The sequence below is a fragment of the Geotrypetes seraphini genome, chromosome 17 (assembly GCF_902459505.1).
Source record: "Geotrypetes seraphini chromosome 17, aGeoSer1.1, whole genome shotgun sequence".
Lineage (NCBI taxonomy): Eukaryota > Metazoa > Chordata > Amphibia > Gymnophiona > Dermophiidae > Geotrypetes > Geotrypetes seraphini.
In genome coordinates, this window is record NC_047100.1 from 14,344,373 (window position 1) to 14,367,277 (window position 22,905).

Consider the following 22,905-nt stretch of genomic DNA (forward strand, 5'->3'; position numbering starts at 1 on the left):
AAAAACACTTAACTTTGGGTGGTTAGGAAGTAGTCTCGCTACAGCGGATACTGGCGGGTTCTAACGCGTTTCTCCGGTAGGCTTCTTCGGAGAACCCCCTCACGCTGGTTGTAACATCGAGTCCAATTCCTTCCTAGCGAAAGAAGATAGAAAACACCATTTAAAATGTAATACTATGAAGAACTTCAAACAAACTCACGACGCTGTCTGCAGAGTACCGCACTCTTCACCCTTAATTGCTGCACTTCCTGTTGACGTCAAAATCAGCTGTTACCCCCGGTTTAACTATTCTTGCTAGATGTCAATGCAGGAACGGCCACCACTCTACTTCCCAATTTAATCCTGTAGGGACCACTGTCTGCCAGTGGAATATCCATGACTGCTCTCTTATCCTTAGCCAAGCCTGCTTGTTCCCTCCTCTCTTTAAATTTGGGACTTCCGATATCACCAATTTAAGATCTTCTAACCTGTGAGACTTGATCTGCCAATGTTGAACCAATGGAGCCCCCGTGTCACTCCTGTTTTATAAATCGATTTTCTCTTCCGGCTCTGCATAAATTATAAAGTGCATAGAATGCTATAAAGTGCTATAGGCACTTATCTTTATGCCCGACGGCTGCCCAACCGTTTCACTCCTAGTTTCGTCAGGGGCAGATGCAGTGCTGATAACAATAGCGGTTTGGGCTCAAAGTTAGAGCGTTCTTAATTAAAAATGATGGTGTCTGTATTAAAGGAGGCATAGCCCCGTCGGGCATAAAGATAAGTGCTTTTCCTTCACAGCACTCTTTAGCACTTTATAGCATTCTATGCACTTTATAATTTATGCAGAGCCGGAAGAGAAAATCAATTTATAAAACAGATTAAAACTTTTGGGTTGCACATGCTATTTGCTAAGACCAATGATGAAAACATCGCCCCAGTAAGGGTACGAATAGAATTTTAAAGTAGTACCTTGGGTGTTTGAGGTCTAGCGGAAAAATCCATTTAACATAGTTTTGTCCTAACTGTCCTGTACAATGCATAGTTTCTACAATAGCTCATTTTCAGGAAAAAAAAAGTCTAATGAAGAGACAATTGCTAGCTATCATTTTGATTTGGCTGTATGGTAGACTTGTCTTTTTTTTTCCCAGATGTTGACAAAACTGGACAGTAAAGTCATCTATGTCCTTCAACAGATGCAAAAGAATTGAAAAAGCATTATATACCTTTGACGTCACAAAAATGGTTGCTCTATCTGGCTGCGTAAATCGTATTTCTTTTTATTTCAGAGATCAAAAGGGGTTCTCCTAGGTGTAGTAGGCACAGATGTTCCAGTGAAAGAACTTCTTACAACTATACCAAAATATAAGGTAATGTCTTCGAATGCCCTGCATGCATACTGTAAAGACCGATCCTGAAGTGGTCCGGATTAGTTCCATGTAATCAGTTCTCCTTATGACGGTTAGATCAGGAGCGGGCAACCTCGGTCCTCAAGGGCCGCAGCCCAGTCAGGATTCCCCCAATAAATATGCATGAGATCTAGTTGCACGCACCGCCTCCACCGTACGCAATTAGATCTCAAGCATATTCTTTGGAGAAATCCTGAAAACCTGACTAGGTTACAACCCTTGAGAACCAATGTTGCCCACCTCTAAGTTAGATGTTCAGGGTTTTAACTACTCTTAAATGCTTGATCACAAATACTATTTTCTTGTTTACACTTCCCCCTCCGTATTCGCGGAGATAGGGGATCAGCATGGCCGCGAATACAGAAAAAACGCAAACAGCTTTGTGTATGTTATTTGTGGTTTTTCTGCAAAAAAAACCCCTAAAAAAGACACAAAACCGCAAATAACCTTACCTGTTCCTGTGAAGAAAGTGCCGCGATTTTCACTCTATAACGCTGAGAGGATCGATTTTTCTCTGTGCATCGCTGGGAGCAGCAACTTCCTTTGATGTAAATTTGGGGGCAGAGCCTGCGCACGAAAAACCGTGAATAAATAGGGGGAAGTGTACTGTGTTTTAAGTCTTAACAGACTTTTTCCATAGCTAAGAGTCCTTTAACTAAGCTGCAGTAAAAACTAATGCATGATTACCGCAGATTAAAAGGGCACTGCCACGGATGGTGGCGTACAGTAAAGGGGGCGAGGGTGGCGATCCACCCCTGGCGTCGTCTTGGTGAGGGTGCAGGTACCCATCCTCTCTGCACTGCTTCCCGTACCCCATTCCTCTGTAATGTTCCTGGCGTGAGCAGTAACCCCCAGCCAGCTGTCCCGCTAGCGCTGTCTCTTCCTCTGATAATACGAAGACTCTTCCTCTGAAGTGTGACCTCTTAGACCCGTGCCTAGGAAGTGCCAGGAAGTGACATCAGAGGAAGAGCTGACGCTGGCTCGACAGCAGGTTGGGGGGTTGCTGCTCGTCCCAGGAACATTACAGAGGAACGGGGAAGGGAAGTGGCAGGAGGGGGTAGGGATAGAGTGCGTGGAGGTGGGGTGGGGGGCCTCTCATCCTCGTTATGCCACTGACCATGAGACATGGGTAGTTGTGGGATTGGCACCTGCTTCCTATGTGCTAAAAAAATAGATTGCATTTTTTAGCACAGGGGGGAGGGTGTTTGTAGGCAGAGAGAGGCATGCCCTTTGCTAATCAGTTAGAGCAAGTTGCCAGGTGCTAACCTCTTAGCGCAGGTGGTAAGGGCTCTGCGGTAATGCCACGTACTAATGGGGAAATTAGCTCCTGGCCATTAATACTGAAAATAGGTAATGTGGCCATTTTGCAGCCACGCTAAAAGTGACCACAACGTATGGGAAAGCCTTGCGCTATAACGGCGCTGCCTACTTTTCGACACATCTTAATAAAAGGTCCCCAAATTTCCAAGTTTATTAAAACGTTTGATATACCGCTTAATCTGGCTTCTAGGCGGGGTACAATAGTATAAAAGAACATTACATAAGTTACACTCAGTAAAACATTGCTAAAAAAGAAAAAGACAGATGATGCAGGGGAGGTTAGTATGACATAAACAAATTCTACACAAACTGGAACAGAAAGAAAAGGGGAAGAATCGTGAAAGGAGGGAGGGGAGGGAGGGGAGGGAGGGGAAGGAGCACTGGGAACTCTTTGAGCTGTCCTTAAAAGGACAGTTGGAGTCCGAAGGGCATCACCGAACAAAAATGCTCTTAGTTTGGATTTGAAATAATTTAAGCTAGCCTTCCACATCAAAGAGGGCGGCTTTGTAAAGTTCATCTTGGATTATATGTTCCCAAATTCATCTTACATTTTGCCTGCAGTTAATAACCAGCCTCGTTAGCACAATGTCTCATTATCCATTTGCATCAAATAGATAATGCGCTTTGCCATTTCTGTAAATTCTATAAGGTCTTCAAGGTACCCCGGCTCTAAAATCACCCCTGGGGCTATGTCAGAGGAATGGCTAATCTTCACTCTTTAAATTAATCTTATTTGAATAACTGTTAACTACGTTGATAATTATACTGGCAGCATGACAGAAGATTTCTCCAGATGTTCAGTGAGATAACGGTGGGGAATTGTTTTGCATTGCCACGACAATGTTCTCCCTCTCTTGCTGTGAAGAAATGCCAAAAAATATACTCTGCGGCGTCTCGATAAGATGACAATAGGGAAATTCTTACCAGTTACTGCAGCAGTTTTTCAGCAGATGGCAGAAAGAATGAGGATTCAGCATAGCTGTTCGGGCTTCAGGAAGCAGGTGAAAGCCTGGCTCTTTTCCCAAACCTTTCATTCTTATGGCTACTGGCATGCCACTCACTCTGCACCTGGCCTAGCTTGCAACATATCCTATAACCATTTCCTTATTCAACTGTACATATAGGGGTAGATTGAAGAACTATTGGCATTAAGGACCCAATTCTATAAATCATAGGCGCTTAGCACATGTTAATCTTAGACACTGTTTATAGAATTGTGCCTAGAGACGCCTCAAGTGCACTTAGGTGCCAGTAGACGTCTGAACCCTATTTATTCCAGGGTTTTTTTGGCCTAAATATTAAAACCAAGTCCACTTTAGGGGGAAATTCTGTATAGGACGCCAGTCTCGGCAGCTGCTTAAGAAGCGGCTGAGAATTGTAGACTGGCGTCCTATACAGAACCACATCTCCCTTAATGGACAAAAATGCATAACACCGCCTAAGCACCCCAATTCTCTAACCAGCGCCCATGTCACAGGTGCCTGGTAAAGAATCACACCTGATCCCTTTGCCATCAACTGATTGCGGCAAGGGTATCTCCCTGCCATGATCAGCTGAGCGGCCACGGCAGGGAAACCATGAAGTTGGCTGACAGGAGGGATGCCCAATCCCTCCTGCAGGAACACCCGAGCACCTTGAGAAATCCCCCAGCAGGAGGGATGCCCACTCCCTCTGCCACCCCCCCAGAACTACCCCCCCACACCCCCTGTAGCAACACCGCCTCTAGCACCCCCCCAAACTGGCAGATTCCCTGTCATCTAACAGCAACCCCCCCTCCCCCCACCTTTTAAGATGAAAGTCAGACCAGAGGGATGCATACACCCTCCGGTTAGCAGGCCCGCCATTCGAAAATGCCCATGGGAGAAGACTTAGGCATCTCGACCAATTGGAGCCATAGGCCCCTCCCTGGTACATCCCAGAATACACTGGGAAGGGGAAAGCCTGCTATTTTGGAGTAGTGGGCCTGCCAGCTAGAGGGTGTATGTGTCCCTCTGACCGAACTTTCATCTTAAAAGGTACGGAGGTGTGTGGAGAGGCTGAGGGGTGATGGGGGGAGGGTCTATTGGTTAGAGGAATGCCGTGGGGTCTAGAGAAGGGGAGGGCCTGGATGGGGGTGTCGGTGGATGGGAAGAGAAGTTCCAGGAAGGTGGTGGCAGGAGGGAGTGATCATCCCTCCTCCTGGGGGATTTCTTGGGGGGTGGGAACGTCAGCAGTTCCGGCAGGAGGGAGTGGGCATCCCTCTTGCTAGGGGATTTCTCAACTGTTTGGGCTTTCCTTACCAGCTCTGCGCATATATGAGAGCCACTTTCACAGCCATCAGTAGGATGGGAGAGATGGGAATTACAACAAACCTCCGCGTGAATCATTTGCATGCAAACTTTTTAGTGCATCAATAGCTCTTTTTGAATCAGCCCAAAAATCAGATTGGAGAGATCCACATGGTCTTTCTGATCCTTTTTAGTGCATCTAGGCCTAGCGAAAGGCAGGTTCCCTGGAATCCGGCAGAACTTGCCTGACCCTCGCTACTGAAAACGTGATGGTGAAACAGCACCTCCCACTGGCAGGATTGTAGATTGAGGGCTTCTGCTCATCTTAGTGGAAATAGTATGTGCCAATCCCCAAACCACCGTGGAACTCTTGAGTGCGCTCTACGGTACTGTTTCTTACCCTGAGGTAAGGACACATTAGTGCTAATTGGATAATGTGGGACTAATTCAGAGCTAGGATTGTCCGATTTTCCAATCGGAAAATCCAGATCCCTAGACCCACCCCTCAGTCCCGCCCTGGCCCCATCCCAGCCACGCCCCCCGCTGCCTGCTCTTGCCTGGCAGGGAGGAAATCCGCGCATTCGTGGATGTTTTCCCTGCCTGACGCTATTTGAGGAGGCATATCAAAACCTTGACAAAGTCCTGGGTTTTGAGAAGCCGTCCGGAGCCCCCGGACATGCCCTCAAAAGGAGGACATGTTTGTGGAAATCCAGATGCCTCGTAAGCCTAAGCAGAGCTCTTAGCACCTCCTGAAGAGGAGTCGATAAGCGCTCTGCGTTTTTTGCAGGTACCACACACTAATGGAAACAGTACATGACCTACAAAAAAAAAAGAAAAGCGTACAAAATATGCCAGAGTAAATCTGGGTTTAACAGAACTTTCCTCCTTATTTAAAGGACCTCTATGTGAATATAAGAGAGGGGAGGGTATGTTAATTCCCCTTTATTATTTACTCTTGTCACATCAAATGCTGTACATTTTATTTCCATAAATAGATGGTAATTATTTTCACTGTGGATAAACAGATATAAGAACCTCTGTTACCAATGTGTGCATTTGACATTTCTTTTTAATTGTGCTATTTACCGATCTCATCAGAGTGACAGGTTTTCATTTCCAAGAAATGTCAAGGATTGCAGCTTGGCGTTGATGCTGGGGGAGGGAGAGGGATCCTAGACTTAAAGTTACGAATGTTGTTTACCTCTTTCTTTTCAGAATTCGCTGGCCCGCAAACTAATTCTTCCTTCTTTCTTGTACTTCTCCAGTTAGGTATTCACGGCTATGCATTTGCGATTACCAACAACGGGTATATTCTGACTCATCCGGAACTCAGGCCCTTGGTAAGACCCGCAGTATATCTGGACATTTCATTGATCCTTTTCCTTTGTTGCAGAGCCATTTGCATCATTTGTAAAGGCCATATTTGAAAGTTGTACACGGGGAGACATGTATTAAGGCGCATCATTTGAAAATTAGAAACCATGGAACAAAGGAATCGTATTTACATATTTTGGGTTATGTACGTAAGGGGGCTGATTCTATAAATGGCACCTAAATGGCGTCGGCTGTGTATCAATCGCACTTAGGCGCTGTTTACAGAATCGTGCCTAACGGTGCCTATGTAGAAACTTAGGTGCCTGAAATGTAGGTGAGGGTTTTAAAGGCCTACATTTTAGGTATCTTAAGTTTTTAGAGAATTGCACTTAGCAGCGCCTAAATGCCCACTTAGGCCTTGTGATAGGTGCCTGTTTTTTTTATAGAATCGGATAGGCGCCTATCGCCCAATTATTTTTATATTTTGCCAATTAAGTTACTGAGAAGAGAGCTTAGAAGTGTAAGTGGGATGAAATTTACGAAGGCGCGTCAGGGCCTTATCGCGCAGAATAGCTCGCGCTAGCCGCTACCGCCCCTCTCTTGAGCAGGGGGTAGTTTTTCGGCTAGCGCGCTAATCCGGTGCGTGCGCTAAAAATGCTAGCGCACCTTCGTAAAAGGAGCCCTAAGTTTGGAGGGAAGAGTGTCGATTGGAGCATCGATGATGTCTGTGGCTGGTGTAGAACTGTGGAATGCCCTGCCTGGTATCCTACGATTCTGTACTGGGAGGATAAACTTTAAGAAAATGCACTGACAGTAATGTATAATTTAAAGTTTGCTTATATTCATGGATTTTTGGAATTTGACTTGCTTAAAACAAAAGGAATTGACCCCAAAATATCCACAAAGAAGAAAATCCAGAGAAAACCAAAAAAGCTCTGTGGAGTGACGATGTTCCCAAATGGACTTTATTTGAAAGTGTCAAAGTTCCAAAGGTACACTGAAATCATCCACATAAAATAATTCCATCCACATAAAAGTAAATCATCCACATAAGAGCCTTAAAGGACCTAGTCCGCTAGGGATACAGGACCCAACACGGTCTGCGTTTCGACAAAAAGTCTTCTTCGGGGGTCCCTGGGAGTCCTATAAAGGTGAGTACGTGGGAAACAATTGTGTGATGAGCCGGAAGTGAGACACTGCTTGTGGATGATTTTAGTGTACCTTTGGAACTTTGATACTTTCAAATAAAGTCCATTTGGGAACATCATCACAACACAGAGGTTTTTTTTTTGTTTTATTTGACTTGCTTAGACTATATTTGTGGAGTGGTTTACTTTTTTTTTTTTTTTTTTCCATATCTTTATTCATTTTAAAAAACAACATCAAGTGCAACATATTATCACACAACGTACAAAATAAACAACACTTAATTCCATCAAATGATATAATAAATGTATATCCCTTCCCCCCCACCCTTTCATACAGTATAAAGACAATCAAGAGTAATACAAATGATCAAGACAAACAAAATTGCAATCAAATAATAATAAATTAAAGGCATACCCCCCCCATCCTGGATGTGTATAAACAAGGGCTAAAACTAATAATCAATAAAAATAGTGGTTTTCGTATTTACTATGGAAGGGATTGTTTGATCTAATGCCTTTTTGCTTCCTTAATTGTTGAAATCTGAATTGACTTGGTATCTTGATATTTTATATTGGGGGGATGTTAATGATGTTGTCCAGTTATGTCTTGTTATATGTGGAAATCGCAGGGAAATAAGATTTTATGTGCGTGATATGTAAACCGCATAGTTGTATGCGGTATATAAATTTAATAAATAAATATATACTCAACTATAAATCCGATCTAAATATACACCTAAGAAAGGACAAAAAAAAAAAAAAAAGCGTTGACTCGAATATAAACCGAGATTCCAAATATAGTAGGAGGATCCACAGGTACAGCAATATTTGTAATATTGAAGAGGGTAAAGGATGAGAATGAATACACTTTTTTTTTTGTCCAAGAAAGTTTGGTTGTTTTTCATCTACTTTCTCATTATTACTTAATCTTATTATTATTTCACTATTTTCTAAGGAAGGAGTAGGAGGTACCTCCAGAATCATTCAAGACCAACAAACTTGCCTTCCTGTGAAACAGTATCTAAACAAATGACCCACTCTGTTGCCCTCCATGTGCACCGCCACCGGAAGAACACCAGTACTGCTATCCTACCACCCCCCAGCACCACCTTTATGTCCCATCTTTAAAAATCATTAGTACTGGTAGGGCTTCTTCATTCGCAACTAAAGCTCCTACAAATTTGGAATTCGTTACCATCACATTTAAGGTCTGAGCAAAAATTAGATAAATGTAAGGGAAACCTTAAAAGCTTCCTATTTAAAGATGCATATGAATGCTAAATGATCTCTGGATCCATCCTTGCCAAATTCTGTATTACTCATATTCAACCCTGATAGGATTTCTCCCACTTCCCTCTTGTTTTTATTTCGATTTCTATCCCGTTCTCCCAGAAGCTCAGAACGGGTTACAAGTAGACATTCACAATCGTTTGAAAACAGACTAGTCATGACAACAAATAGGTTACAATAGACAATAGCAGAGCTTATTCTAGAGACCAGACTGGTCATAGCGAAGAGTACTAGGAGAAGTATACTGAGGAGGCCCGATTGGCGGAAGAGGAAGGTCTTTACTGCTCTGCGGAAGGTCATTATAGTGGGTCTAGCGACCTGATCTGTGTGGGTAGTCGGTTCCATAGCTGAGGTAGGAAATGGCTGTAGGATCTTTTGTACGCCGTACTCATTTGGAGGGATCTCCCCGCAGGGATGCTGAGTCTTTGTTCCGCTTTGGAGCGGAGGGGGCGATTAGGGGTGTATAGGCATAGCTTGGATGCTTAATTGTACTCGTTTCTTTTTAAAATTGTACTTCTCCCTAATATCCTATTGTTTTCATGTAAGTTATGTCTTGTCACTAATAAGTAGGTTAATTGTTCCCCATTTTAATTTTTTAATTGTCAAACGCTTTGAGTTTATCATTAGCGTTTCATCAAATTTTAATAAAACTTGAAACTTGAAAACTTGAAAATGACCCGCTCTGTCGCCCTCCATGTGCGCCCCCCCCACCAGTGCTGTAATCACATGCTGTCTCTTCCCGAAGAACACCGGCACCGTTATCCTGCCACCCCTAAGATGACCCATGTGGTAGCTCTCCTTGTGCACCCCCCCCTTCCAGTCAACATTGTGCTTAGCCATCAGCTCTTGAATAAAAAAAGCTGTTGCTGCCATTGCTCTGTGTCGATCTGACGCAAGGCCTTGAGCATCTGCACATGCTCAAAGCCTGCTGGTTCCCGACCCTTCCAAGATGCTTGGAGATTCTCAGAGGGAGCGGGAGCTGGCAGGCCTTGAGCATGTGCAGGTGCATTGGCGGCGGCAGATTTTTTTTCTTCAACAGCTGATGGGCAAGCACAATGTCGGCTGGAGGGGTGCGCGTGGAGGGCAACAGCATGGGTCATCTTAATGTGGGAGGATAGCAGTGCCGGTGTTCTTTGGGGGAGGGAGGGTGTGTGACTACAGCACTGGCGCGCATGGAGGGTAACGGAGCAGGTCATTTTAGGGGTGGTAGGATAGCGATATTGGTGTTCTATGGGGTAGGCGCTGGTGGGGGCGCACAAAAAGGGCAACGGTGCAGGTCATTTTGGGGGTGGTAGAATAGCAGTACCAGTGTTCTTCAGTGGGGTGTAGGTGCGTGACTACAGCACTGGTGGCGGTCATCGAGGACTGAAGAGAGGACAGCAGTACTGGTGGTCGGGTGGTGGCTCAAATATAAAGGGAGATCCTCGTTTTGGGGCCATTTTGTTGGCCCCAAAATCTCGGTTTTTATTCGAGCATATACAGTCGGCGCCCTTTATAGAAACAGCCCCGAGATGTATTGCATGCCATATTCTCTAAATAATGCAGGTTCTGTAGCACAGAAAAAAGAAGAAATCGTAAGATACTGATCTTTCTGTGCATTTGTAGAGTAACCAGGGATGTGTGCAGGGTAAATGTTTTCAGTACTTTTTCAGCTTTTCTTCAGTCTGAGCTTTTTTTCCCCCATGAATTTTGGACTTTTTCCTGTTCATTTTGCACATTAATTTTAATAAAAATAAGTTTAACACTTGGTAGAAACTTTCTAACAGCAGATGTGATGTACAAGGAGCAGGATCTTTATTAGAGAAAGTACAATGTAGCAATCCAATTAGTGGTTCTCATATGTGAAGAGACAGGTCCCGACACGGGATGTTTAGATACACACAAGTAGCGAACCTTTATCGAGAAATAAACGACAGGCTGAAAATTGCATAAATTTTATTTAGTCAGCATGCTGGCTAAATAATACAACTCTGCCAATTCTCTACCCCTTACACATCTCCTAAATATATATATACAGTGGTACTTTGATTTACGAGTGCACCGGTTTGCGAGTGTTTTGCAAGACGAGCAAAACATTCGCAAAATCGGTGCCTCGGAAACCGAGCTCGCCTCGATTTGTGAGCGCCCCCCCCCCCGCAAACCGGCACCCTCCTCCCCCGCTGCGACCTGAGGTCCCCTCAACCCACCTGAACCCTCTTCTTACTTTAGTGTAGCCTCCGCACCGGCACTGGCACCAGCATGTCCTGTGCATTGGTGCCAGTGCCCGAAGATATGCTTCCTGTGCTGGGCCTTGAGCATGTGTGCATGCTCAAGGCCTGAGAGTTCACGCCCGATGGCGGCGGCGGGGGGGTGGGGGTGCCGGATCGCAGGGGGGAGGGTGCCGGTTCGCAGGGGGAGCCTTCGGGGGGAGCAATGCCGGTTCTTGTGGGGGGGGGGGGGAGCAGCGCTGCTGGCCTCGTGGGGGGGGGGGGAGGGGGAACATATCAAAGCGAGTTTCCATTATTTCCTATGGGGAAATTCGCTTTGATAAACGAGCATTTTGGATTATGAGCATGCTCCTGGAACGGATTATGCTCGAGTCGTAATCCAAGGTACCACTGTATCTGGTTAGCACATGCATATTGTTAGACTAATGAAAACACATCCTACATTACACTATTTTCGCTGCACTAGGCATGCATTAGTGCCTAACGCAACTTAATAAAAGAGCCCCATAATGTCCTATTATATATTTAATAGAGATATTATAATATAAATATTGTAGATACTAGCCTGAAGTGATACCGCTTATATCCACCAAAAACCCAAAGGAACGGTACAGATTAGGGAGTGAAGAGCTTATGTGTACAACATAAGAGTGGGACTTGGATGGGATTGTATGTGATGATCTTAATGTGGCCAAATAGGGTGAAAAGGTGACGGCAAAAGCTAGAAGGATGCTAGGATGCATAGGGAGAAGTATGGCCAGTAGGAAAAAGGAGGTATTGATGCATCTGTCTAAGACTTCGGTGAGACCTCATTTAGAATATTGTGTACATTCTGGAGGCCACACCTTCAAAAAGATATAAAAAGGATGGAGTCGGTCCAGAGGAAGGCTACTGAAATGGTTTGTGGTCTTCATCATAAGGCGTATGGGGACAGATTTAAAGATCTCAATCTGTATACTTTGGAGGAAAGATGGGAGAGGGGAGATATGATAGAGATGTTTAAATACCTATGTAATGTAAATACGCATGAGTTGAGTCTTTCATTAGAAAGGAAACTGCAATGAGAGGGCATAGGATGAAGTTAAGAGGTGATAGGCTCAGGAGTAATCTAAGGAAATACTTTTTTTTCTAAGGAAATACTTTTTTACAGAAAGGGTGGTAGATGCATGGAACAGTCTCCCAGAAGAGATGGTGGAGACAAAGACTGTCTGAATTCCAAGAAAGCTTGGAATAGGCATATGGGATAGAAACATAGAAACATAGAAATAGACGGCAGATAAGGGCCCACGGCCCATCTAGTCTGCCCACCTTAATGTCCCTCCCCTACCTTTGCCCTGTGAATAGATCCCATGTGCCGATCCCATTTGGCCTTAAAATCAGGCACGCTGCTGGCCTCAATCACCTGTAGTGGAAGACTATTCCAGCGATCAACCACTCTTTCAGTGAAAAAGAATTTCCTGGTGTCACCTCGTAGTTTCCCGCCCCTGATTTTCAACGGATGCCCTCTTGTTGTCGTGGGACCCTTAAAAAGAAGATATCTTCCTCCGCCTCGATGCGGCCCGTAAGATACTTGAACGTCTCGATCATGTCCCCCCTCTCTCTGCGCTCCTCGAGCGAGTATAGCTGTAATTTGTCAAGCCGTTTTTCGTATGGTAGATCCTTGAGTCCCGAGACCATCCGGGTGGCCATTCTTTGCACCGACTCCAGTCTCAGCACATCCTTGCGATAATGCGGCCTCCAGAATTGCACACAGTATTCCAGGTGGGGCCTCACCATGGATCTATACAATGGCATAATGACTTCCGCCTTACGACTGACGAAACCCCTTCGTATGCAGCCCATGATTTGTCTTGCCTTGGACGAAGCCTGCTCCACTTGATTGGCAGACTTCATGTCCTCACTGACGATTACCCCCAAGTCTCGTTCTGCTACCGTTTTTGCTAGGATCTCGCCATTAAGGGTATAAGACTTGCATGGATTCTGGCTGCCCAGGTGCATAACTTTGCATTTTTTGGCATTGAAGTTGAGTTGCCATGTCCTAGACCATCGCTCCAGTAGGAGTAGGTCGTGCATCATGTTGTCGGGCACTGAATCTTCGTCTGTTGTGCATTTGCCCACTACATTACTCAGTTTGGCGTCATCGGCGAATAATGTTATTTTACCTCGAAGCCCTTCTGCCAAGTCTCTTATAAAGATGTTGAATAGGATGAGCAGACTGGATGGGCCATTTGGCTTTTATCTGCCATCATGTTTCTATATAGAAATCTTATCCTCAGGTTTGCTAGTTTATGAAGTCTATCTGCTTTGCTAATTCATTGGGAGTGCCAAATTAGAGAATGACACGGGGACCGATTACCACGGTAAACCGTGGTCACGGCAGTAAATCTGCAGTAATGGGGACATTTGCAACTGGTTTACCGCAGGAATAGGGACAAGACCTTCACCGCCCCATGGAAGCGGTGAAAAGTCTTGATCCTGTGGTAAAAAAAAATTGTGTTCGTGTCAAACTCGGCATCTCCTCCCCAGCTCCTCTGGGACCTATTTTACCTTCAGGAGCCAGCCATGCCATGATGGAGACAAAAGGAACCCAAAACCAAAGCCTGAGACCTAAAAATTACCAGACAACAAAAGGTAGAAAAAAAAAATGTATTTTATATTTTGTGATTAGAATATTTCAGATTTGGAATATGTATCCTGCTAGAGCTGGTGTTAGACATAACTGGGGACCGTAAAGCCCAGGCTGTGCTTCTTTAGCTTCCAGCTGGCTTAGGGCTCTCTCTCTGACTAGAGAGCAGTTGCCCTAATTGCACTCCCCTAACACTATTCCTGCCATGTGTAACTGAAGTATTCTGTTAGCTTGATTTTTCTATGTAGCATTCTGTAGTAATTTGGTTTGTTCAGTTTCCACAATAGTGGAGGGTATATTTGTGAAACGGAGGGGAGACGGGGGTTTTGTTGATCCTTGCTCTGTACTATTTGTGTTTATAAAATGACAATTGTACAGAATAGTCTCTTTTTATACTTCAATAAAATAAGTTCAGTATAAAATCATAACTATTCGAGGCTTGTGCGGGTGGGATCTGACAATTTGCAGGACGGGGATGGAGCTCGCGGGAACAGTGATAAATTTTTTTCCCCGTGTCATTCTCTATGCCAAATTAAATTGCCTACATGCATCATATTGAAAGTATAAAACCTGTATGATATGACCAGTTGGCCATTGGTCATAAACACCAGGGATTTATGTTCTTCATTGCTAAGATTTCACTGCAGAAGTTTTGGCAGAAATGAGCACATTCAGATTCTACATTTTTCAGTCGGCCACACGAGATAGGAAGAAAAGGGCCGCTGCCTACACCAAACACAGCAGTGTGTTGTTATTAGCCAGACTGCTTTGGGGATTTCATCATCCTAAAGGAACTCTTTAATTTTAAGTGATCCATTAGCTATTCCAATAATATCTTAATCACAGCTCACACTTTATTAGTGACTTCACCGTCCAAAGTGGAACATGTGGATGCCACATGGAGTTTTAGAAAAGACATGCAAAGTGAAAAATGACTTTTAATAAATAACATTTGTACAAGGTGCAAATGGTTTATCCTCTGGATTATTAAATTTCATATCTTAATTCATATGAAAGGAATATTCTTGGATGTGTAACTGGCTGTCTGTTCAGCGGGCCTGATGGATTGCAGTATGAAGAGCTCTGTTTATCCTCAAGTTTGGCTATTATTTAGGCTGGTAATAATGTTCTTCATTTACATTTGGCAGTCATATTGATTGCTTCCTCTTTGATTATTTATATATAACATGTATAGGTACTAAGTTCAGTTCTCAGGCGTTTGCGTGCTTTCTGGTATGTATATTCTTGTTTGCTTGTGAAAACACAAAACCAGACCCTATCATCCCCTGAAAAAAGGGTCCAGAGAAGAGCGACTAAAATGGTTAAGGGGCTGGAGGAGTTGCCGTACAGTGACAGATTGAAGAAACTGGGCCTCTTCTCCCTTGAAAAGAGGAGACTGAGAGGGGACGTGATTGAAACATTCAAGGTACTGAAGGGAATAGACTTAGTAGATAAAGACAGACTGTTCACACTCTCCAAGGAAGGGAGAACGAGAGGGCACTCTCTAAAGTTGAAAGGGGATAGATTCTGGACAAATGTAAGGAAGTTCTTATTCACCCAGAGAGTGGTGGAAAACTGGAACAATCTTCCGGAGTCTGTTGTAGGGGAAAATACTCTCCAGGGAATCAAGACAAAGTTGGACAATTTCATGCTGAACTGGTGAGACTGAACTCAATGGAGCACTGGTGTTGACCTAGGGGCCGCCGCGTCTGACCCAGCAGCGGCAATTCTTATGTTCTTTTTTTTTTTTGGGGGGGGGGCAAGAAGTAGGGAAATCATGTTAATCATATGGTTTTAGGAATGATTTTCAACAAAGGTTGGCAGATGGTGTGGGCTGTTTTGGGGCTGAGTTATGGGGAGAATAGAGAATGTGGCTGTGTATGGAAAACATATGTGTGGCATGAGTCCAGGACCAGTGAGGTTGCAAGAGAGACGAGGGCGGAAAACCCCTTTGTGGGTGTAAGCTGCAGCATAGAGTGCCTCTCTGTCTCTCTCCTACCACTTCCCCCCAAACACGGTGTGGAATCTCCAGTTGTCCCTTTCCTTCTGGAATCCCCTCTCTTCAAAACTTCCATTTGCAAGGAAAAGACATGTTCAGCAAGCACAGCAAAGCTCCATGGAGCCTCCAGGCATTGATGAATCCCACCCCCTTTGACGAGCACTTCCATTTCCTTTTGCTATGTAGACAGGAACCGGCAGCAATGGTGTATTAAGGGAGGGGCGGGGGCGATCCACCATGGGCGAAGTCTTGGTGAGGGCACAGGCACCCATTCTCCTCTCTGCCCCTCGCTCCTTACCTGCCCTCCCCCCCCCCTCCCCACCATGCATGCAAGCCACTTCCCCTATACCTCTGTAACGTTCATGGCATGAGCAGCAACCCCCAAGCTGCTGTCAAGCCAGCATCGGCTCTTCCTGTGACATCACTTCCTGGACCCTAGGAAGTGATGTCAGAAGAAGAGCCGACGCTGGCACGACAGCAGCTTAGGAGTTGTTGCTCTTGCCAGGAACGTTGCATGGGTACAGGGGAAAGGAAGAGGCATGCACAGCAAAAGGGGGCGGGGAAGGAGTGTGTGGAGGTGGGGGGAACAGAGAAGAGAGTGGGGGAGGGGCACCTCTCACCCTCACCTGGACATGCTTGAGCAGGAGGCTCCGCATTGCTATGCTTACTGAACCTGATTTTATGCTTATAAATGTAAGGTTTGAAGAGAGGTAGATTCTGGGGAAGGGGGGGAGGGAAGGAAAGGAAAGGAAACTGACAGATAGAGATACTGCATTGTGTGTTTGGGTGAGGGAAGCATGGAGACACTCTGCTCGGAGGAGGGCACCATCTTGTGCGATCGGACAGGGCACAGTTATAGCTTGCTATGGCCCTGGGTGCGAGGTGTGGAGGAGAGGGTGTATGGGTGGAGGTACATGTGTGCATTAGAGAGGTACACAGGCAAAATGTTTTTGGTTCATTTTCAGAAATTATTGACATTTTGGGGATGAGTATATGCGTGTATTTAGATATGTGTATGAGAAGTGAATGTAGGGTATGTGTGGAGGGGTTTGCTTGTGGTTGAGTGAAGTTCTATAGAATAAGTGTGGGATAGGCATACGTATATTTGTGTGGTGGGGTGGGATGCAGCGTGGGAGCGTATGAAGGCACTGTGGGATTGTGGGTAGTAACAGTATAGGAAGGTATGTATGGTGATGGGATGTGTGTGAAAGGTGGGAATGGTAAATGGGTATATACATACGAGGTGTGGTTTGCATACATGTGTATATATGTGGGAGGATGTATAAGTTCTATGTTAAATATGAAGTAGTGGGTGTGAGAGGCAGAAATGTCTGCAAGAGGTATGTGTGTTGGGTGAAGGAAGTAGTCTTGTAACAGACAGATGGTCAACACTTTACACCTAATAGTTTCTCATAGTGGTAAAAGCGGATGGCGTAGCTGGTTTTAAGAAAGGTTTGGAGAAATTCCTGGAGGAAAAGTCCTTATAGTCTGTTATTAAGACAAGGGGGAAGCCTCTGCTTGCCCTGGATCAGTAGCATGGAACGTTGCTACTCTTTGGGTTTTGGCCAAGTACCTAGTGACCTGGATTGGCCACCTTGAGAACAGCCTACTGGGCTTGATGGACTTTTGGTCTGACCCAGTAAAGCTATTCTGAGAGGCTCAGTTCTCTGAATGTACTGATCCAATGCTTCCGATTTTTAGACCCATCTGAGATACGTGCATTTTCTGCTTGTATTCCAAATATGGTGAACTTTTGTCCCTTTTTCATGGTTTCCTACGCACGGACAAACAGATGAAGAATGACATCGATCCCTTTCACATAATTCTTTCCAGCTTTCCATTTGTTGGAAAGCATATAATGAAGCAAAAATGTTTTATTGACCATCTTAGATAAAAGTAAGCCAGAAAGGCTATTGCGGTTTCGTAAAAGGGGGGGGGGGGGGTGGGATATGTCTTATCGGAATGCTTTAGCACTTTAAAATTCTTTCAATGAATTCCTAGGGCCACAACCTAAAATGAAACCCTGGACCTGTTAACTTAAGACCAGATTCAAGGGGTTAAGCTAGATGAAAGGGAGATGCCTTTGTGTTTGCAGGATGACTGCTGCTGTAGCAGGTCTGAGTGAAACCTGTTTCCCTCGATCCCCTAAATATGTCAAGGTTTCTGCTGGAAACTCTCCTCCCGCCTGTTTTCTGAGATACTGGGTTGCATCCTTAGCTGCTTTTGAAGAAGCTGAAAGCCGTGGTCTGCAAAATGTAGGTGGAGGCCCCGTTGTAAATCCTGTGATCCTTCACAGTGCCTCTGCTCTGCTGGCAGTTAAATTGTGTCTTCTTAGGCCTTTAATTTATTGAGGATTAAACCATTATGTCCACCCTCCAGATAAGCTTCTATGGAATGCGTCTTGCCATCCTATATGCATTTTAGCTGCTTTTTTCTTATTGCAAATAAAAGTCTTAAGTTTTAATTTTTTTTTTTTTGACATGCAGGTTAACTTTTTTGAGCGTTGGGGCAGTTTTTTTTGAGAGCTTTGAATTCCCTCTACCTGCCATAGTAACACGATCTGGCAGTTGTGAGTGTCCAGAATGTAGAATTTTTGTTCAAATGATTCGAGTCACATTTCCTCTTTTACTAATTTTAGTATTATTTATTTATTCCGTTTTCTGTACCATTCTCCCAGGGGAGCTCAGAATGGTTTATATGAATTTTATTCGGGTGCTCAAGCATTTTTTCCTGTCTTTCCAGGTGGGCTCAAAATCTATCTAATGCCCTGGGGCAATGAGGGGATTAAGCGGCTTGCTTAGGGTCACAAGGAGCAGCGCGGGTTTGAACCCACAACCTCAGGGTGCTGAGGCTGTAGTTTTAACCACCGCACCACTCTAGAAATCAAAATGTAGTAGAAGTGAGCCAAGTATAGGACAGTGAAGCCATTGTGACATCACTGATGAGGTTGGCTCTTAGGCATTGGTGGACTGAGGCATTGTGATGTCACAATACCAGCTCTGGTTGTCAGAGGCTGAAACTTCTCACACTATTTATTTATTCAATTTTCAATACCCTTCCCCCAGGGGAGCTCAGAACAATTTACATGAATTTATTCAGGAACTCAAGTATTTTTGCTGTCTGTCCCGGAAGGCTCACAATCTAATGTACCTGGGGCAATGGGGGGATTAAGTGACTTGCCCAGGGTCACAAGGAGCAGCGGGGGTTTGAACCCACAACCTCAGGGTGCTGAGGCTGTAGCTTTAACCACTGCACCACTCTAGAAATCAAAATGTAGTAGAAGTGAGCCAAGTATAGGACAGTGAAGCCATTGTGACATCACTGATGAGGTTGGCTCTTAGGCATTGGTGGACTGAGGCATTATGATGTCACAGTGCCAGTTCTGGTTATCAGAGGCGGAAACTTTTCACAGTACTTATTTATTCAGTTTTCTATACTTTTCATCCAGGGGAGCTCGGAACAGTTTACATGAATTTATTCAGGTGTTCAAGCATTTTGCCCTTCCTGTCCCAGTGGGCTCACAATCTTATCTAATGTACCTGAGGCAATGGGGGGGATGAAGGCCCAGATTCACTAAAGATAGCAATTCAATCGCTCAGTGCCCTGACAGTAGTGACAGGAGAAGCAGCCTCCTGTCACTGCTGTCAGGGCTTCTTCTGGCTTTTTAAAATAAATTTTAATAGGCCGCTAGCACCATTTTTAAGCAGTGGTACGAACACGCAAATGCTAACCTACGCTTAGCAAAAAGGCCCCAGAGTGATTTCCATTTATTATAAGCAGGTACTCTCTCTGACCCTAGTGGGATCACAACCTAGGTTTTGTACTTGGGGGAATGGAGGGTTGACTTGCCCAGGGTCACAAGGAGCCACAGTGGGACTTGAACCCCATACGCTAACCATTCAGCTTCTCCTGCTCTCCAAAGTGTATTAGCTTTCACACAGAAATTACTTTCCACGAACAGTGGGCCTGCGCTAGAAATTAAAAACCAAAACACGAAGCGCCTGATTCTATAAGTGCCGCCTAGATCGGGGGACGCCTAGCCGAGTTCTGCGCAGAACTCAAAACTGATTAATGAGCTTCATTGGCATGGTAGTGTATCACATACCATTAAAAACTCATTTAAAAAATTGTAAAAGAAAACCCCAATTAAAGAGTTCTGTTTGGAACTCGGAGCAGCGCCTACTGACGCCTGTTTTCAAGTTTCTGCTGTGCCTACCTGCAAAGTAGGCATGGTTGGGGCAGAGAATAGGTGTGGTATGACTTAGGTGCCAGTAGGCATCTGTGTTAGGTGCTTGTAAATTAGGCATAATATACCCTGGCTTAATATATTGGCACCTAATATACTCTGGCCTAATAAACTTTGGTCTAATATACCAGCTCCTAATAAATCCTGGCCTAATATACAGACTCCTAATAAACCCTGGTCTAATAAACCCTGGCCTAATATATTGGCACCTAATATACTCTGGCCTAATAAACTTTGGTCTAATATACCGGCTCCTAATAAATCCTGGCCTAATATACAGACTCCTAATAAACCCTGGTCTAATAAACCCTGGCCTAATATATTGGCACCTAATATACTCTGGCCTAATAAACTTTGGTCTAATATACCGGCTCCTAATAAATCCTGGCCTAATATACAGACTCCTAATAAACCCTGGTCTAATAAACCCTGGCCTAATATATTGGCACGTAATATACTCTGGCCTAATAAACCCTGGTCTAATATACCGGCTCCTAATAAATCCTGGCCTAATATACAGACTCCTAATAAACTCTGGTCTAATAAACCCTGGCCTAATATATTGGCACCTAATATACTCTGGCCTAATAATCCCTGGTCTAATATACCGGCTCCTAATAAACCCTGGCTTAATATACAGACTCCTAATAAACCCTGGTCTAATAAACCCTGGCCTAATATATTGGCACCTAATATATTCTGCCCTAATAAACCCTGGTCTAATATACCGGCTCCTAATAAACCCTGGTCTAATATACCGGCTCCTAATAAACCCTGACCTAACATTTGTACACCTATTGATGCCTAAGTTGAGTTAGGCACCGCTAGGCACGATTCTATAAATGGATGCCTAGTGGTTGATTGACAACCGCGCTGAATAGTATCCAGGATTTAGGTTCCACTAGACACAGTTTACGGAATCAACTAATGCAGAAGGTGGTAGGCTGAGGACTGTGCCTAACTATTAACAAAGAGGTCATTATTGTATGTCAATTGTGAATGCAGCTGATAACATACAGTAGAGCAGTTAATGCCCCCTCAAAAGATGTAGCTACCCGTGACATGTCATCTGCCAATAGTTAACACAGGATTCATGTTTGTCCTCTCTGCATATTAAATAGCAAAAAACTAGGAACATCTCCAAAAATTAACTTAGAGGTTTAGCAATTACAGTGTGGTAGCTTCGAAACCTTAGTGCAGCTTAGTAAATGAAGTCCCTAGTGTTAAATCAGAACTCAGGATGGGTGGGCCAAAAGTTTGTTTCATTTCATTTCCCATGTTGTCTGTATCCTTGTTCATTTTTTTGGGTTTTGGTTGGTGTTCATTTGTGTTTCGAGGATAATGTCATAAAGAGTTCACGCTAATATCGGTAAAAAACAAAACAAAATCCCAAACCCACAAAAGGCCCAGATTCTGTAAACAATGCCTAGATCAGCCCACCAAACTAATCTAGGTGCTTAGCTTAATTTTTCAATTACACACAAACGGCGTCATTAATTGAATAATTAGTGGGTAGGCGGCAACCACTTTGAGGTAGGTGTCTACACCAAGGTGCCTACCAGAAAGTAGGCGTGGTTGGGGAAAATTATGGGTGTGGTTTGACTTAGGCACACTAAGGCCAAGAAAACCCTGGCATAAATGGGAGGGCGCCTATAGTTTCAACGCCTACCGGCACATACTTCGCTGATTGTCCATCTCTTCTTATTGTAAACCGCCTCGAACTACCATGGCTTTGGCAGTATATGAGAATAAAATTATTATTATTAAGACTGCTTAAGTGCCACTAGGCGTGATTCTGTAAATGGCGCCTAGTGGATGAGTGACAATTGCACTCAACATTGCCTAGGTGGGGTTGCCGTATGGCTCCAGAAAAAGGAGGACAGATTGAGACATCTTGTATAGAAAGCAATGGAAGTGAAACCCGGATGTCTCATCCGTCCTGCTTTTTTGGAGCGATATGGTAACCCTACCTAGGAGTTAGATGCCGTTTATAGAATCGGTGTCAAAATGTGTTTTTTCTTCTTCTCATTTTTACTTGTTTATAACATACAGTGACATGGGACATGTCCTTGAGACCTTGGGTGAGTCACTTAATCCCCTGATTGCTCCAGGTCCATTAGATAGATTGTGAGCCCACCGGGACAGACAGGGAAAATGCTTGAGTACCTGAATAAATTCATGTAAACCGTTTTGAGCTTCCCTGGGAGAACGGTGTAGAAAATTGAATGAATGAATAAATAAATAAATTTCAAATCCCTAATAAGAACCTCTAAGCTTTTCCAGTTTCTACTTTGTAAGGATCAGTAGAACCTCTTTGAGTCCTGTTCCAGCACCTAAGATGTGCTCAAAGCTATAGTATGTTTCACTTCTAACTAGATAGCTGTCTCTTTTTAATATTTTCTCCAACAGATACATGTCTGCAATGGGCTCAAACATTTATGGCTCATTCTTTTTTGAGAGATATTAATGAAGTTCCAGTAGAAATTCACCGTGGTAGTGAGCTAGAGAAGAGTTGCCACTAGGTGGCATCCAAATACCACTATTCCCCGATTTGGCATTGCTAACTGTAGAACATATACTGTACTCACACCATTATCTTCCTTTTTTGGTTCTTTATTTACATTTAGGCATCAGAGCGGTTTACAAAGGCATTATAAGTAACAGAATATTACAGAGAATACATTAAAAAAGGCATCATAATTGCATATACATATCTAATTATAAATTACATTAGGGGCCCCGTTTGCAAAATCGCAGTACCGCTTCCACGGTAAATGCGCGAAAGCCTATTCAATTTCTGTGGGCTTTGGTGCACTTACCGTGGCTTTGTAGAGAGAGAGAGAGAGAAAAAAAAATGACAACAAGAAGCCAAACAGGCAGCGAAGCACATCAAGTTGTCACAGCCCCGAAAGCGAAAAAAATAGATATTTAAAAAAATCATTATTTAAACGTGCGGCAGGAAGATTCTGCTTCCAAATGAGGGAGCTCCAGGGAGATGAAGTTACCGAGAAAAAGGCAGCAAGCCTGATCACTTCCTCTCTAGTTTTGGAGACGAGCGTAAAGTGTAGAGATTGTCATGTTGCCTTTTTTACTATTTAAT

General features: G+C 44.1%; 1 protein-coding gene across 5 annotated transcripts in view; it reads left to right on the forward strand.

The window, feature by feature from the left end:
• The window catches only part of CACNA2D3 (calcium voltage-gated channel auxiliary subunit alpha2delta 3), a 797,511-nt gene that overhangs the window by 554,883 nt on the left and 219,723 nt on the right, over positions 1-22,905 (forward strand). For all 5 annotated transcript variants that reach the window (XM_033926567.1, XM_033926568.1, XM_033926569.1 and 2 more), the window contains 2 exons: positions 1,269-1,349; positions 6,241-6,315. In XM_033926567.1, coding sequence (XP_033782458.1) covers positions 1,269-1,349; positions 6,241-6,315 — 156 coding nt within the window. The remainder of the gene's footprint in view (positions 1-1,268; positions 1,350-6,240; positions 6,316-22,905) is intronic.